This window comes from Antedon bifida, chromosome 8, assembly GCF_963402885.1.
Source record: "Antedon bifida chromosome 8, ecAntBifi1.1, whole genome shotgun sequence".
Classification (NCBI taxonomy): domain Eukaryota; kingdom Metazoa; phylum Echinodermata; class Crinoidea; order Comatulida; family Antedonidae; genus Antedon; species Antedon bifida.
Window position 1 is genome coordinate 18,070,786 of NC_136233.1, and position 15,649 is coordinate 18,086,434.

The following is a 15,649-nucleotide window of genomic DNA, read 5'->3' on the forward strand; positions in this document are numbered from 1 at the left end:
CAATTAAGCGAGTTTTGGATATGTGATTACAATTGCCTAATATGTACTCCTAGGGGGAACCAACGTATGTATTTTCTTTTAAAAAAAGCTTGGGAAACTTGCATCGAAAAGGCCTTTCCCTGCATCTACAAACATTTTTTTATTTGAAATTTAACGATTTAATTATGTTCAATTGAGTGCCATCGCCATATTTTCATCGAATACAGTATAAAAGCTTTTTCTATTTCCAACTTTGTAACCTGTTATCGTCATTTTTTGTACAGGTCTTAAGTGGGAATTGTCAGGTCCCGAATAATGTTATTACTTACGTTATTATAGTTTTGAAAATCGATCGCACTACCTACTTTTCTGGAAAGATTACCGGTACACGCCGAGTCATCGATCGAAACATTCCTACGGACCATGTTTACAATAGCAATATACCAGTTCATTCTTGATGATGATAGGAAAAGATTTACACAACTGCACATAAATACCACAAAATATCGGTGCATTTTAATGTGTGACTTTATGTTGAACAAGTGATATATGTAGTTCATTTTGTTCATTTGGTGGTATGGTACAGTACATAATTGTTTAAATGTTTTATATACAGTACCATAAAAAAAAAAGGTATAAACTTCATTTAACCGGAATAGTCCAGTTATAATCAGGCCATACTGTAAATTGAGGGCGTAGCGTTGACAATTTGTTGTCTAATTTGTCTGCATTTCTCTTTTAGGCGTATCTTTTTTCCATAATGGCTATAGTCGCCTGCTCAAATTTGAGTTAGTGTTTACCGATCAACCCACCGACATAGTAAGCTGTAGAGTCGCGTGCGACTAAAAATAAGTTGTACTGTGTACTGTAGTACAGTAACGTTTAACGGACAGGCCTACTTTTTTTATTTAATAATTGTATAATGTAACCGAGTAATTTAATTTATATTGTAAAAAGAAGAAATAAGACACTTGCAGTAAAGCACATTTATAATTCTAACATTTTCACATTATTTGTTTAATCTATTAATACCATCTTCCCTTTTCATATTATTATTATACATGATACGTTATATACATTAACAACAGTTGTTTTATTCCTTAGCATTCTATTATACTATTGTTCAAGTCATTAATGATATAGACTTAAACAGTTTTTTCACACTCGTTTATTACTTCAGATGAAAAAAAATCCAATTGAATATAATAACCTGAATTCAATTTCATAATACTATTTACGATTAATTAAACTTCTTTTTTCTTCTTCATTGTTTGATGACCATTCCTGCTGTTCTGCCTCAGCAAATATTAAAAAGAAGAACATCCCAAATAGCTGAACACCACCAGTTATCAAAAATAGCAAAATCCACTGTTTCAAAGAATTCTGAAATGTACATTAATATATATTATAATATAATACTAATTGTGTTAAATAAATTATAATTTGTCTAAATTACAAATGTTAAATATGTCGATAGCTTGCAGTTGAAAAGGTTGAACACCATAGTAAATCTTTTAACTGTTAATTACCTCTTCGTTGATTACAAGACCAATAACAATTGGAAGGAGAAAACCAGAGCAGCTAACAATAGTCTGTGTTACTCCTGTAACTACTCCAGAATATTCGATAGTTATATCCATTGGGTTCGGCAATACCGAAGCATAATTGCAACCGTACACAGCAGAAATGACAATGTACAGAACCTCAACCACAACTACACTGTGACCAGAAAAAACAAGAGCACAAAAACAAGCGCTTGATATTCCAAAACCTGTAGAAATGTTATTAAATTAAAGAAATATTACATATTTTTTTGAAAGTAAAATTCGGATATGTTTCAATATTCATCAAATAAAATGTACGAGTTTCAGAGTAAGCTAAAGAAAATGTTTTTTATGCTTAAAACGTGTACTATAATATGAATGAAAACATTACCTAAGAGTACAAAGAGCTTTCTTGTGTTTAAGATACTTAAGTACTTTTGTTGAATGATATAGTCAGCAGCCGCAGCAAATAGTAGACCGGTTACTACTATCGTACAATTTGGAATTAGCGTTAAATATCCAATCTAAATAAGAATCAATAGAATGCATATTTTACTGTTTGTCTCATTAAACATATCGACCCCTATTATGACTGGGTGATTCAATTAATGGAACGTTAGTAACACAAATTATAAGAAGATATACTAAATGTGCTTTCAAAAAAGATTGGGTGCTTCAATTAGAAGAAAGTGAGTAAGAAAAATTAGAAGAGTAATTCGTCTTACCGTTCTCACATCGACCCCTAATATAGTTGAAAAAAGGGTTGGTGCTTCAATTAGCAGAAAGTAGTAACCAAAATTAGAAGCAAACTTTGCAATGGCAATGGCCCAGACCGGCTTTGATGTTAATATATCGTACAGTGGAATTGTCTGAAAAGAAACACAATTTAAGGTATATACTTAAGCTATATTACTATTATTTTTTAATTTTAAAATGTGCATATTGAATAACTTGAGTATTGATTATTTGAGTTCCACACCCTTAATCCTACACGTTGACCCATGCATATCTACTACGGCCGGTTGTATGTATTCACTATCACATGTTATGTGACAAAACACGTGATGTGCCCATATAATGGACATGATGATGTCATATCATTACCATATTTCGGCATATCACTACCATATTTGGGCACATCACACTTTTTTTGTCAAACTAGATGATAAAGTGTAGACAGAGCTTTATACTTAATAAATATCCTAGAAGAACTGATACATTATAACTATTTAAAAAAAGGAAGACCTACCTTATTTGGTGTAATCGTTTGGGATTTCCTTGTATCTTGATCTGGAGACTCTGAAACGCCTGTTATCCAAATAATTGCTAAAACAGCCCCAAACATACCTAGCCAGAATGGTTGAAAGTTTAGAAATACGAAAAACTACCGTATCATACAATTATCAATCAATCGTATATTGTTTTATTTCATTGTAACAATTAAACATGTTATATCCGTACATCATCGAAAGTTATGGAAAAGGAAACGTTTAATATGGGGACCATTAAAAGCAGAAGAAGTTATCAATCAAAAGGTAATACAATTATATAAGATTAATAACTCCTGATCTAAATATGAACACGTACGGGTATTTTTTAAAATTAATTCTTTATTCTTTAATTTGGCATAAAACGAGAAGAAATAACAGACAGAACAAGATAACCCTTAAAAGTGTTATTGCTTCCAACGGGGCCATTTCAAAAGATATCTGGAAGTCCAAAAGATACCTGACGATAAATGGTATGTATGTTTAAATAAAAGTGTTGGGATTATCATGGATTGCAAACTAACACCTCAGCCGCCGAGAATAATGATAATAATAATAAATTTTACTGTATATATAATACGACATTGGCCATCCTCCAATCTTGTATGAAGAACAGATCCACGCTGACGTATAATTTGAAACTATGGCACCAATTGCCTTGCCTTTAAAATAAATATGATCTTAAACATTATACACATGCAATGGTTTCTTTTATATTATTAGTGACGTCACAAAAGGACACAAGGTAACTACCGATTAAAAAGCAAGTTTGTGACAGATGAATTAAAGTAACATTTAAAAATGAATACAAAGCTTTTAGTATACATACCAACATAAACTATTGATATCATTTTACTTCGTTTATCTGGATCAGCCCATTTAGTCAATAAAGTGTAAATTGCAGGAGTAATCATTCCCTGTTAACAAAAAAAGTTTCCAGACGTCAACTAGTTTGCATAAAGATTAAATTATTCTGTCTCTATTTAACATGAAACAACTAAAAGATTTTAAACAAACCTGTGCGATTCCATCCAAAATCCGTAACGTTAAGAGTAGACCAACATGGATGCCCGCTGCCAACGGTGAAAAAGCTGCTATCAAACTCGTCAAAATAATCGCAAATGAAATAATATGTTTTCCTCCTGTCTTAACAGTCAAAATCCCTCCTGGTATTTCCATGGCAGCTTTTCCATAATAAAAGGCTCCGAGTAGCATTTGCTGTGTAATTTCATCCCAATCATAAGTTGGTATCTGTAATAAATACATTTTTACGAGTATTAACCAAATGCCGGTAAACAATATCTATTATCCACAAAAAATATCCTGTTAAGTGACGCCTTAAGGCCCGTTTACACTAGGACGATAAAGATCGACGATAAATAAACAAATATGCATTGTTCATACACAAAACAAAAAGAAATCTAAAAAGTTTTTATTCTAGAACTATTTAGGAACCATCTATGCTTAATTTGATGAAAATTATATTTTCACATGTCCAATCAGATAACGTCATGATTAGTAAGAGCAATAATATCGTGACAATACAACGATTTTTTTGGTTTTATTGATCATGACGTCATTTGATTATCAAAGACAGCATAAATGAGTATTCTATAATTCTAGAACGTAAACCTTTCTAAATTATTTTGTTTTGTGTAAGAAAAAGGCATGCTTATCTATTTATCGCCGATCGTTATCGTCCTAGTGTAAACGGGCCTTAAGGCTCATTATAACCATAGACATTATTATATAACTATATCTCTATGTTATTACTGATCAATCAGTGTGCTGCGCATACAAGGAAGTTAGGACGTGCTTTCTGCGCTCTCCACTTCGACTCAGTTTAGTGAATGTTTTTGTTTTTCAGGTGACGACAGAACGATTTACAATAGCTTGTTCGTCATTGATCGTCGCAATCGAAAGATTCCCATTACCTATTAACTCGGTGTAGGCTATACATTGTACGACTGTACGAAATGATATTGAACGTTGCAGGCTATCTTACTGTATAGTATTATATTATTTCCCGTCCTGAAATTTCGCGATCGGTAATCAGAATGGTTCAATTCATATCTAAATACTTACTTGACTATTAAGTTGATTTATAGGCCTACTTGTATCAACGTTGGAGTGGTTGTAAGTCCGACGTGTAGATGCGGTTCCATTTCTTTTAACCATCTCTAAAATGGCAATATTGATGTTTAACCTTGTACAGTAACATAAAATATTCACTAAACAACATGCAAATGTTACAAAATATCGTTTCATTTTCCCACAAATTTAAAGAATGGAATGCCTGAAAAGAATATATATATACTGCATACCTACTACTGTACATTGTTTAGCAACTGCTGTACAATTGTGTTTTTTTGGTCACGCTTCATTGGTAGGCTTAGACTTATAATCTTTATAAAAGGTCGTAATGGAATCAGTGTATAGAGTGTTGGCCATCAAAATTAACTTAATCTGTATAAAAGGTCGTAATGGAATCAGTGTATAAAGTGTTGGCCTTCAAAATTAACTTAAAGATGTATTGTCCATTTGTCAAATTCCAAAAAAAAAAGATTTCGAAAAAAAGTGGGTCATTTTAAAGTATCATAATAGTCATAAAAAAAAACATTTAACTGAAATACAGACGGATTTTGGTTCAAAAAATAAGTTTGACTTCCAGTCAAAGTTTCGATCAAAACATATCTCATAATGCAACGCGCTTATATTTGGCTACTCTGTATGCATAATCATAAAACTTCCTCGCGATCTGTGTGAAAACACCTTCTCAACCGTGACGAGTTCTAAACAATCCTAATTAGCATCATGTATAATGTATACTCATGGTTTAAAATCTTTGTTTACTTTCGCTCGCGACGATTTTCCAGACGAAATGTAATCAAATTAATTTAGCTGTTAATTACGTAAAATTGTTGTTTTTTGCTCGAATTTTTGACTTAAAGTGAATAACTTTAGCATTACTTTGATATGGCCAATTTAAATTTAGAATATTTTGACCTTCATTTTTTTGTGTTTCAAGGGACAATACATCTTTAAACTAACTAAACAGTTAGATAGTAGTGAAAAAACAATGCTTCTCCAATTCAATATCAATGGTGAGTGTTATTTTTTATTCGTCATTGGTTAGTTACAGACAGAATCAGCATTGGTCAATCACTGACAGATTCAGAATTGGTCAATTACTTTCAATTTTCATTTATCAGACAGTTCAATACACTGTGAAACAGGTATTTTTTGTGTAATCCTCTATAATATATTTTTTTGGGGCGACTTTTTCTCATTCTCACAGATTTCCTCATCTTTATCGTTTCAAATTAATTAATTAAATTTCAGTATATCACCGGGCGGTTTAGAATTAATGTTCTTTGCCTGATTTGTTTATATAAATAAATGAAATATACTTTTACCATGTCAATATTTTATATGCGTTGCCCTTGGCATATTCCATTGTTTAGACGTACGTCCTCCATGGTTGAACGCATTTATTTTGTTATTACTGTAATATAAAAATATCCAAATGCTAAAAGGATTGAAATGGAATGAATATATTTTAATGGACTACTGTCTTTGAACCTACCATGATTGATTACAATATCAAAAAATCCACCTAAAAAAAGGAGTTTGGAGAAATTAGCCTTTTGAATCTGTAAGTATAGATAACTTTTTTCGATCAGCAGGTCTACTTTATATTTTATTATCTTATATATGTCTTGGATAATCAATATGTATACATGAACAGCTCTGTTTGGATGTTTTTCCACTTTAGGTCGGCTTCCTGTAGACGAACAAGGATCATGAAGATGTGAATATTACACAGCTTGCTATAAAAATAACTTAACCTTTTCAAAGAAAATGAAACAGTATTTCGTATCAGTGGCATGTTGTTTCGTAAATATTCTATCATATTGTACAAGATTGAACATAAACATCGCCATTTTAGAGATGGTTCGAAAAAACGATTCAACATTTACACTTGCGCCTTACAACGAATCCAACTTTAATTCAATTACAAATCGACCTAATCAAGTAAGTATTGTAGGCATAGGTATGTGCTATGCGAATTGTTTGCATTTATGTTATATTTTATGAAAACGGTCGGTGTTTTTCTTATAATTGTTTTAATATTTAAAGATGTATTGTCGAATATGCCATTTTAATATCAAATAATATTTATCCACTTTGACAAAAAATTGGATCGAAAAATAATGTATTTACCTGAAAAAACTGTAATTCAAAGCAAAAAATAGTCAAATTGGCTGCCAGCCAATGGGTTTTTGGTTAAATTGAACCATTTATTTTGTCATTTTATAAGTGAAAACATTATTTTTTCCCGTTTTTTTCTATGGAAATGATCAACTTTGTTAAAACTACAAAATAACCTATTTTAACCTACCTGATTAAAATAATCTTCATTTTTTATGTTTTTGGGGGACAATACATCCTTAATATTCGCTCGCTCGCTAAGAGATTTGAAAATCATAGGCTGACAGATGATTTAAGTTAAATAAAGTTCTGTATACAGTAAATAAAATACAATCTCAGACAGGTTAGACCCGGAACTTGATAGGCTTCGTCATAAAGTAGTTACAGAGTTGCAGGGCATGTTATCTTTTTGAATCTTTTGATGTTAGCTTAATTGTTAAAATTGGTAAAAGAAGTAATGCTGGCGCCAACCAAAATATTTCTTTGTAACACAATTTATTTTAAATGGAACGCTACAAAATTAATCCTCCGCTTTATCATCACTCTGCATGAATACCTAATAACCAGACAAGAACGTATCTTTGTTACGTTTTACTATCAATCCATTTTCATGTCACGCAATCCATTTTTCAACAATATTAGTATAATAATAACATTTTGATTGAATAGTGGGGGATTAGTTACAGTATTGACCTTGAATAAACCATTTACAAGTAATTTACTGAAATTCTAAAATGAACTTGTGTTATAATACAAACAAAATTATTCAATCAAAGAAACGCTCTACTACACATGAGAAGATGTCGGTCGATAAACTTCTGACGACGACTAAAACAACGACAATCAGCTAAATGTATATTCGTGATTTTATTTCATCTCTGGCTTGTTACATTATCATGACACATTACCGGACTTCCCCCTCCTCACGCTATGAGCGGCATTACAGATCTTCCCTATCTAGGCTCGTGTATGTAGCCTACTACGTCATTCACAAATTACCCACGCATAGTGTTACTAGCACTATCACAGATAACCTCTAATGAATCAAGCATTCACACATGAACTTTGCGTCAAAAAAAAATTCATCAACAAACGAAATATAACAATATTTTTATACTTTTCATTACGGAATGAGCTGGTATGCCCATTGTATCTACACTTAAAAGTATTTTCTGTAAGTCCAACATATGTTTCAACTTTGTTAGTGTCATTTCTTGTGACAGTGGCCTGGTATACTACACCACTTGTTAAGCATTTCCCATCTAAAGGGCAAATCAAATACAAATATATAAACTGAAAGATACACAAATTATGATAAATAAGTTAACAAACGTTTCATAACTAAACAACTTTTTTTATTAAACATGCAATATATTTTGTAATAGATAACATAACAAAAAATATGCAGAAAATAATGTAAATATATATGAGATTCTGTAATTGTTGTTTATGTAACATTGAATGAATAAAGGTGGTAGTTAACCACACAAGATAAAAAAAACAAAAACGAAATATAGCCTATAATATGCATTCCGTTTAAATGTTAGGCTAATAATCGATTTGTCCATAATTATTGCGTTTTGCCGGGGGTTTTCCATAATTTAATGCCAATTTTTAGGCCAAATCATAATTGTGTATAATTATAGTTTTGTATTTCCGATGCGTGTAGCGCACTATAGAGTGAGTGACATTTCCGGCGAACTAGAGGTGCAATTTATTTTACGTGCGTGAGTACCATTTCCGGCCATCTAGATTATATATCTGTCCGCTTACACGAGGTTTCATTGTATCACAGATACCAACCTATGATTGGGACAAAATGACTCAGCAGACCTTACTTGGAGCATTTTATTATGGATATACTGTCATGCAAATACCAGGAGGCATTCTGGCGGTTAAACTAGGAGGAAAATGTATAATCACGTTTGTGATCATTTCGATGAGTTTGATCTCAGCTTTATCACCATGGGCAGCGAGTGTACATGTTGGTCTACTTATAACATTACGGATTTTGGACGGCGTTATTAAGGTTTGTTTAAACATTGCAAATTAATTCTTTTTTTTCAGATAAAAATATCCATCGAAAGAAAAATATTATAAAAAAAAAAATAGGCCTAAATAGCATCTGAATAATAGTCAATATTTGATTTATAGTACAGTTTTGACTCCTATTGGTTGTTCACCATTTTTGTACCATTCTTCTAATAGCAGTGGAGCAATGCTGTTTACGTAATATTATTTTAATGTGTTTGTGGACTTTAACCAAAGTCTTGACCATATAGATGGAATCTAGTCTAGGAATGTTCTACTATTTATATTTGAAAAAATTTATTTAGGGGATGGTGATTCCTGCTGTATTCACTTTATTGAGCAAATGGGCTAGTGCCGGTGAACGAAGTATACTGGTATCGATAGTATTTGCTGGTATGCAATCATGATTTTTAAATATCAAATGCATTTGTGTTAATAGAGCGAAATGGTGAACAGACATCTGATTCATAGTGTACATTCATAACAGTTTCTTAGACTACTCCTGTAGTAATCTTCCTAAAAGTACATTATGATTGCTAGTGATTGTGACGCAAGCATGACGTAAGCCCAACCAATTTGACTAATCACAAGCGATATTCGAACTGCCGTTTGTCATTGGTCAACTCATTTGCGTTTCACTTACGTCCTTGCGTTGCGTCCTAGACACCAATATTTTTTCCTGCTACGTCATATTATACATGTTAAACACTATTTTAAAGGCAAGGCATTTGGAGGCGTGATTGCAAGTTATACGTCCGGACTGATCTGTTCCTCGTACGAGATTGGAGGATGGCCAATGTCGTTTTATATATACAGTAAAGAATTTCGTTTTCCTCAACATCTAATACGTATTTTGATATTTGAATTATTATAACAAGTTAAACGTAACTAAAGTTAATAGACTATTAAATAATGTTTTTAATTATACACAATGTTGTTTGTTCATTGCAATACTTTTAATTTGAATATGTTGTTAGGCTATGGTATAGTGATTATGTCAACTACGTCACAACCAATTACCAGGCCTATGCCAAACTCAATCCCCCGAATCCTGCTTATGTTCGTTTATTTTTGGAGACGTGCGATTGGGCGGCAAGTTACATTTCCCCTTTGATCTAAAACCGATGCAAGTCCAACATGCTTTTGTTGTTATTTAACTTATTTTTACTTTTTTCTAAAAGTCCTTATAGTATTTATCTTAAAGCTTTGTCTACACTATCAAACTTTATATGAAAAACAACTGTGATGTGCCCATATATGGACATTATGATGGTCATATTATACTACTGTACCATATTTGGGCACAAATCAAACTAGTTTGATAGTGTAGGCAGAGCAGTCTTCGGACCAATTCCACTAAAATAATTTAGATGGTCATGAATATCTTATGGTTTGAATACCGGTCATGTTGCAACGCGGCGAGTGTAGCAATTAAGATTGACTCTAGTAGTTTGCTCGGGTTTACTTGTATATTTTAACTTTTTCATTATGTGTTTAAGGTATGGTTGGAGCTGTTTTAGCAATTCTGTGGATAACATTCGTTTCAGAGTCACCGGCGGAGCAAGATGAATGTACATTCATAAGTAATACGCCAAATAAGAATAAGGTATCTAATGTCTTCCTCAGTCTACTAGCAAACTTTAGTTTCTAAACATGAGCAAACTAGCAGTTTGCAAAGTTTGATAAAGTTTCCTAGTAAAGCATAGTTATACACAGAGCTCTGTCTACTATCAAATGTGACAGAAGAATGTGATGCCATATTTGGGCACATCGCTATTTTTTGTCAAACTAGTTTATAGACAAGGCTTTAGACAATTTAAGGTATCAAACTTTTGTTTGCAAGCATTTGTAGGGACATTAAAAAAAATTTATTGGAATTTCTTTACAATTACTTTATTTACACGCGCGATGCCACTATACGATATATTCTGCGAGTTTGCTAGTGTAGACTGTGCATTACTTTTATACATAGAAACATTTCTAGGGATATTAGAAAAAGAACTATTGGAAATACCTTCAATTACTTTTTTTCAGTCACGTGCGATTCCACTATACGATATATTCACGTCGAAGCCGGTTTGGGCCATTGCCGTTGCAAAGTTTGCTACTACATTTGCTTACAACTTCTTTCTAATTGAAGTACCTACATTTTTTTCGAACATGTTTGGGGTTAATGTAAAGAAGGTGAGACTGATGAAAGATTTGATTATAGACTTCTTTCTGTGACACGTTGGACAGAACATATAGCTTTGCTAAAACTTAAGTGCGTGTGGCGCAGTGTGTTGGACGTTGGACTACTACTGATCGTGAGACCGAGGTTCGAATCCAACTCTCGCCGCATTGCTTGTATCCGATAGATACTTTCTTACGTTTGCCTCTCTCCACCCAGGTGTATAAATGGGTACCCGGTTAGATCAAGACACAACTTTGCGCTGATTACTAGCTGATTATGGAAGCATGTTTCCATACGTGTTTGATCCAAAAAAATGACTGGGGTACTATAATGTATAACATTGAAAGCTTGCTTCTATGCGCTATATAAGAATGAACTATTATTATTAATAATTCTTTAAAATAGTTTTCAGTATGTGACCTATTCTGATAATCCAGTTAAAGCTGTAAGATTATCACTTAAGTCTCACTCATTTTAAGTTGTTCTTATTATGTTATTGTTTATCATTTAGATTGGTTTGTTAACCTCATTGCCAAGTTTTATTGCAGCAGTGACTGGGTTACTGTCTGCTGCTGTTGCGGACTATATCATTCAACAAAAATACCTTAGTATTCTGAAAACAAGACATCTATTTGTTGTATTAGGTAGGCCTAATCTTTTACAGTGCAGTTTTAACACTTTAGTGGAATCTAAGCGGAAGTAATTTCATCCACTTTTAAACGATCTAGTTTAAAAATTATTAAAAGTGTAAACTTTTGATTTTTCTAATGTCTGGTTTGAAACAGGTGTTGTCCTATCTATTGTTGGTTTTATTCCACTTGTTGTCACTGGTTATAATGTATTGGCGGTTGAGATTCTGTATATTGTGTTTTTTGCTGTGCATGGTTTCAATAGTGCTTCGGTTTTTCCAAACGCAATGGATATAACAGACGATTATGCTGGATTTGTGGCGGGAGTCACACACACATTTGCAAGCTGCACCGGAATCATCATCCCGATTGTCACTGGACTTCTAATTAAAGAACAGGTAGGCCTAAATTAAACCACCATAGTAATTTGTAGGCTATTTAACCATTTAACAAAATAAACATAGGCCTGTACTATAGGGCTAATCCGGAATCACCATAGATTTTTATTTAACGAACCATTCCTTTATTAATTTTCCTTTCTTTATTTAAGGCTTTTATTTGATCACAACAGCATCTGTAGATAAATGTTATGAGGAGAAGAGATAATTGAATTACGATATTCATGAACGTGCTTCTCACCATGATAATTATGTCCATAAAATGTTTATTTTCAGAATTCTCTCGAACCATGGATTGTCTTATTCTTTTTAACGGGTGGAATCAATTTACTAGGAATGGTGTATTTTATCATGTTTTCCGAAGCTGAACAGCAAGTTTGGTCAGAGCAGAATGACAACGAAGATGAGAGAAGCGGTCTAATTATAAAATAAATAAATATCATAACATAGTCACGAAACGAGAATATGGACTAGGCTACTATAACAATTTACATTATTACACCAAGATTGTCTTGCCAAGAACAAAATAAAAAAAAATGACTTTAACGTGTATAGCCGGGGAACGATGTTTTTAATATCTATTCTTTATCCAACTGTATAAGGCCTAATACGGAATTGTGCATAACACCACTTTGGAACATTTAACAATGTAAATATCTTTTCCTATTTGAGTGAATTTTATATTATATAATTCACTAATATTTGTTAATTCGTTTGTCGGTTCTGTTTATTTATTCACATAGCGAAACCAACAATAGACCCACCGAATGAACCGATAACATTTTGTTTCTATTCAAATGGGAATGAGAGCATATAATTTGAGATAGATAGATCAAATCCCTCTCAACTCTGGTGTCTATCGCCCTCAAGTTGTGAGTAAGTGATCCTGCATAACTTTCCTATAAACTAGGACCAATTCATACGCGATCGAGTAGGCCTAATCAATAAACTACTAATACATTTGATAAACTCACGGCAAAAAAGATAGGAAACTGTAGTTTTAACGTATCATTGTGCAATTCTTCCTTTTTGTATTGTATTTTTAATAGTTTTAAAAATGTTATGATAAAAGCTTTTAATCTGTATGTATTATAGGCCTACATAAAAATAGCTTTTAATGTATATTTGTGTATTTAGTTTAATACAGTTTAATTTAATCTTCTGAATTTGTATAGTATATCTTTTGTTTTGTATATTGCATGCCAATTTCAAATGGATTTCCATTTATATTACTATGGACAATAAAATAGTATCAGTATCAGTATCAATCCAATATTAGAACTCATTATTATAAAACCTTTTTTTTGGGGGGGAAAATGATTAGATATAGGCTTCATCATTATGAAGGCAAACACAAACACATTAAAATGGATTAGATAGGATTAACTTTTAATACGTAGGCTTCGACTGGTCTCTGTCCTTCTCGTTAGGCGAATACCTCCTTCACTCCTGTATAGCATCATCGAGGAACTATTCCTCCGTAATCACACGTATTGGAACGCCATCATCGTAGTGTATATTAATTAGTTTGAAATACCCAGTTGATGTGACTAGCTTATCTCGGATGAAGAGAAACATATTGTTAATTTCTTCTTAATCACACGATGGGATCCATTGGGATTTTTCACAAAATATGTTATTTTACTTTTATAGGCCCAAAACTAAAGGTACAAAATCGATCGGGACCGACCCAATTGTTATTATAATGGTACACATACCACACATACACTCACCGCCAATTTGAAATTGATTTTAAAATTATAAATACCCTGTGTAAAAAACATAGGAATGTTCCCCTCCCCACCAACGTTTATGTTGATTTTATACCAAATATAATGTTAGACGTCTATTCGCTATTTCGCTATCATTGTCATTATCATAAATCATCACTATTGTCATCTCCATCATCATCACCACCACCCCATCGTCATTGTCATCATTATTATTAGGAACATCATCATCATTATCGTAAATCATTATAGCATTTGCCGAAGAAAATCTGCATAAAAAATTAAAAAATTAAATGAACGAGGCCAATTTAATAAGGTCACGGTCAATTCTGTGATCAATGAAGCGTTACAAATGACGTATACGATACTAGTATCCACTACATTTGTTAGTCTCATGTTACGATGAGAATACATTATTGTTTATACTTTAGGGCTAATTATGTAATTTCCGTTAATTAGTCACCGCTTATAGCACGTATTTATAGTACTCTATTACAAATTAAATAGACTACATGATGATGGCTGTATTTTTATGTATCGTCTATAAGCCTGCACGACTGACTATGTTACTGAGTGCACGGTACTAAAACATGTAAGTACAGATTTTAGTATTATTTGGTGGGCCTACATTAATGTTATAGCAATTTTGTTTTATGGGACACATTTCATATTTTATTGAGCATTCTGGGATAAATTTACAAAAGAACAACGGCATCCATTAACAGAATGGATTACTGTAGAAAATGGTGAGATAGATGGTTTTATGTTTATCAAGCTTGCTCAATGACATATATTTATATATTTGTGTGAATTATTCTGTCAGTGAAGTCGTTGAATTTATGAAGGGATTATATAGGATTTTGTAACAGAAAAACTTAGTGGTAGAAGTTTGACACAGTAGCTTTCTTATTTGGGTATATAACCGAGATTATTGAGAAGCGACGTTCTTCTTATTTAAAATCAAAGATTAAAAGAGATCATACATTACTACGGTGAGACAAAATGAATGAACTGATAGTTTGTTTAATATGTTTTGTATTAAGGATAATTAAATTAAATGCCATTTAATTAGCATATAAAATGGCAATACGAATACTAAATGATATGTTACAAACAAAATAATCGATAATAGCATAATGCTTACTGTTTCAAATGAGTAATCGTTATTATCAATTCGTTAGTGAGCCTAAAGGCAAACTGGTCAGCAGACAAAAGCAAATTGCCAACATCAATGTTTTTGTTAAATGAAGGGTAATTCTGTCGCGTTAAGGTAACTACGGGTCAACATAGGCACTGTAATGATTTATACATAATTTGTTATAATTATATGAAGAATTTACCAACACCATAGAAATTAACCATAGCATGCATTATCAGAACGTAAACGAAGAGAAGTACTTTCATTTCATTTATTCATGGTCCGAAATACAAACATAGGCCTATAGTAACATGGTTTGAAATTATTTTCGTTTGTTCAAAGTTAAAAATTCACAGTAGGCCTACAATAACTTCGAAACTATATTATTCTTGTGAGCGTCAGGACTAGGCCTATATATATATATTTATATACACGGCGATGTAAAAATATCGGAAACACGAGGCCTATATCATATGTGTAGGAATAATAAAAACAATATGAAAATGCACATAGCAAAGCACATGATGTAATAGTTGTAGTATTAGAA

The 15,649-nt window shown here is 32.4% G+C and overlaps 2 protein-coding genes across 4 annotated transcripts; one reads left to right on the plus strand and one right to left on the minus strand.

The window, feature by feature from the left end:
* Window positions 1-1,157: 1,157 nt before the first annotated feature.
* On the minus strand, window positions 1,158-5,044 carry LOC144850307 (sialin-like). The gene is made up of 9 exons (XM_078707560.1): window positions 4,877-5,044; window positions 3,809-4,042; window positions 3,621-3,708; window positions 3,358-3,453; window positions 2,773-2,870; window positions 2,249-2,392; window positions 1,915-2,047; window positions 1,509-1,750; window positions 1,158-1,362 (listed from the first exon to the last, which is right to left on the minus strand). Exons 1-9 carry the CDS (start codon window positions 4,967-4,969, stop codon window positions 1,210-1,212), a joined length of 1,281 nt encoding a protein of 426 aa, XP_078563686.1. The 5' UTR covers window positions 4,970-5,044; the 3' UTR covers window positions 1,158-1,209.
* A 1,578-nt stretch (window positions 5,045-6,622) lies between these two features.
* LOC144850305 (sialin-like) lies at window positions 6,623-12,707 on the plus strand. 3 transcript variants are annotated; one of them, XM_078707557.1, is made up of 9 exons: window positions 6,623-6,830; window positions 8,799-9,032; window positions 9,340-9,427; window positions 9,754-9,849; window positions 10,534-10,640; window positions 11,069-11,218; window positions 11,719-11,851; window positions 11,993-12,234; window positions 12,511-12,707. In XM_078707557.1, exons 2-9 carry the CDS (start codon window positions 8,823-8,825, stop codon window positions 12,664-12,666), a joined length of 1,182 nt encoding a protein of 393 aa, XP_078563683.1. In that variant the 5' UTR covers window positions 6,623-6,830; window positions 8,799-8,822; the 3' UTR covers window positions 12,667-12,707. The 3 variants fall into 3 exon arrangements, with proteins under 3 accessions (XP_078563683.1, XP_078563682.1, XP_078563684.1); XM_078707556.1 differs by having other exon boundaries at window positions 6,623-6,826; XM_078707558.1 differs by lacking the exon at window positions 8,799-9,032 and having other exon boundaries at window positions 6,623-6,826.
* Window positions 12,708-15,649: the final 2,942 nt, after the last annotated feature.

What these genes read in the sequence shown, in the direction of transcription:
- LOC144850307 (XM_078707560.1), bottom strand. Translation starts at nt 4,969, where the DNA reads ATGGTTAAAAGAAATGGAACCGCATCTACACGTCGGACTTACAACCAC. An exon ending in TTTTGGATGGAATCGCACAG is followed by an intron (nt 3,709 to 3,808) that starts GTTTGTTTAAAA and finishes TTTTGTTAACAG; the next exon opens with GGAATGATTACTCCTGCAAT. An exon ending in AAAGCTCTTTGTACTCTTAG is followed by an intron (nt 1,751 to 1,914) that starts GTAATGTTTTCA and finishes ACATTTCTACAG; the next exon opens with GTTTTGGAATATCAAGCGCT.
- LOC144850305 (XM_078707556.1), top strand. Translation starts at nt 6,653, where the DNA reads ATGAAACAGTATTTCGTATCAGTGGCATGTTGTTTCGTAAATATTCTA. An exon ending in TTTTGGACGGCGTTATTAAG is followed by an intron (nt 9,033 to 9,339) that starts GTTTGTTTAAAC and finishes AAATTTATTTAG; the next exon opens with GGGATGGTGATTCCTGCTGT. An exon ending in ATACGCCAAATAAGAATAAG is followed by an intron (nt 10,641 to 11,068) that starts GTATCTAATGTC and finishes ACTTTTTTTCAG; the next exon opens with TCACGTGCGATTCCACTATA.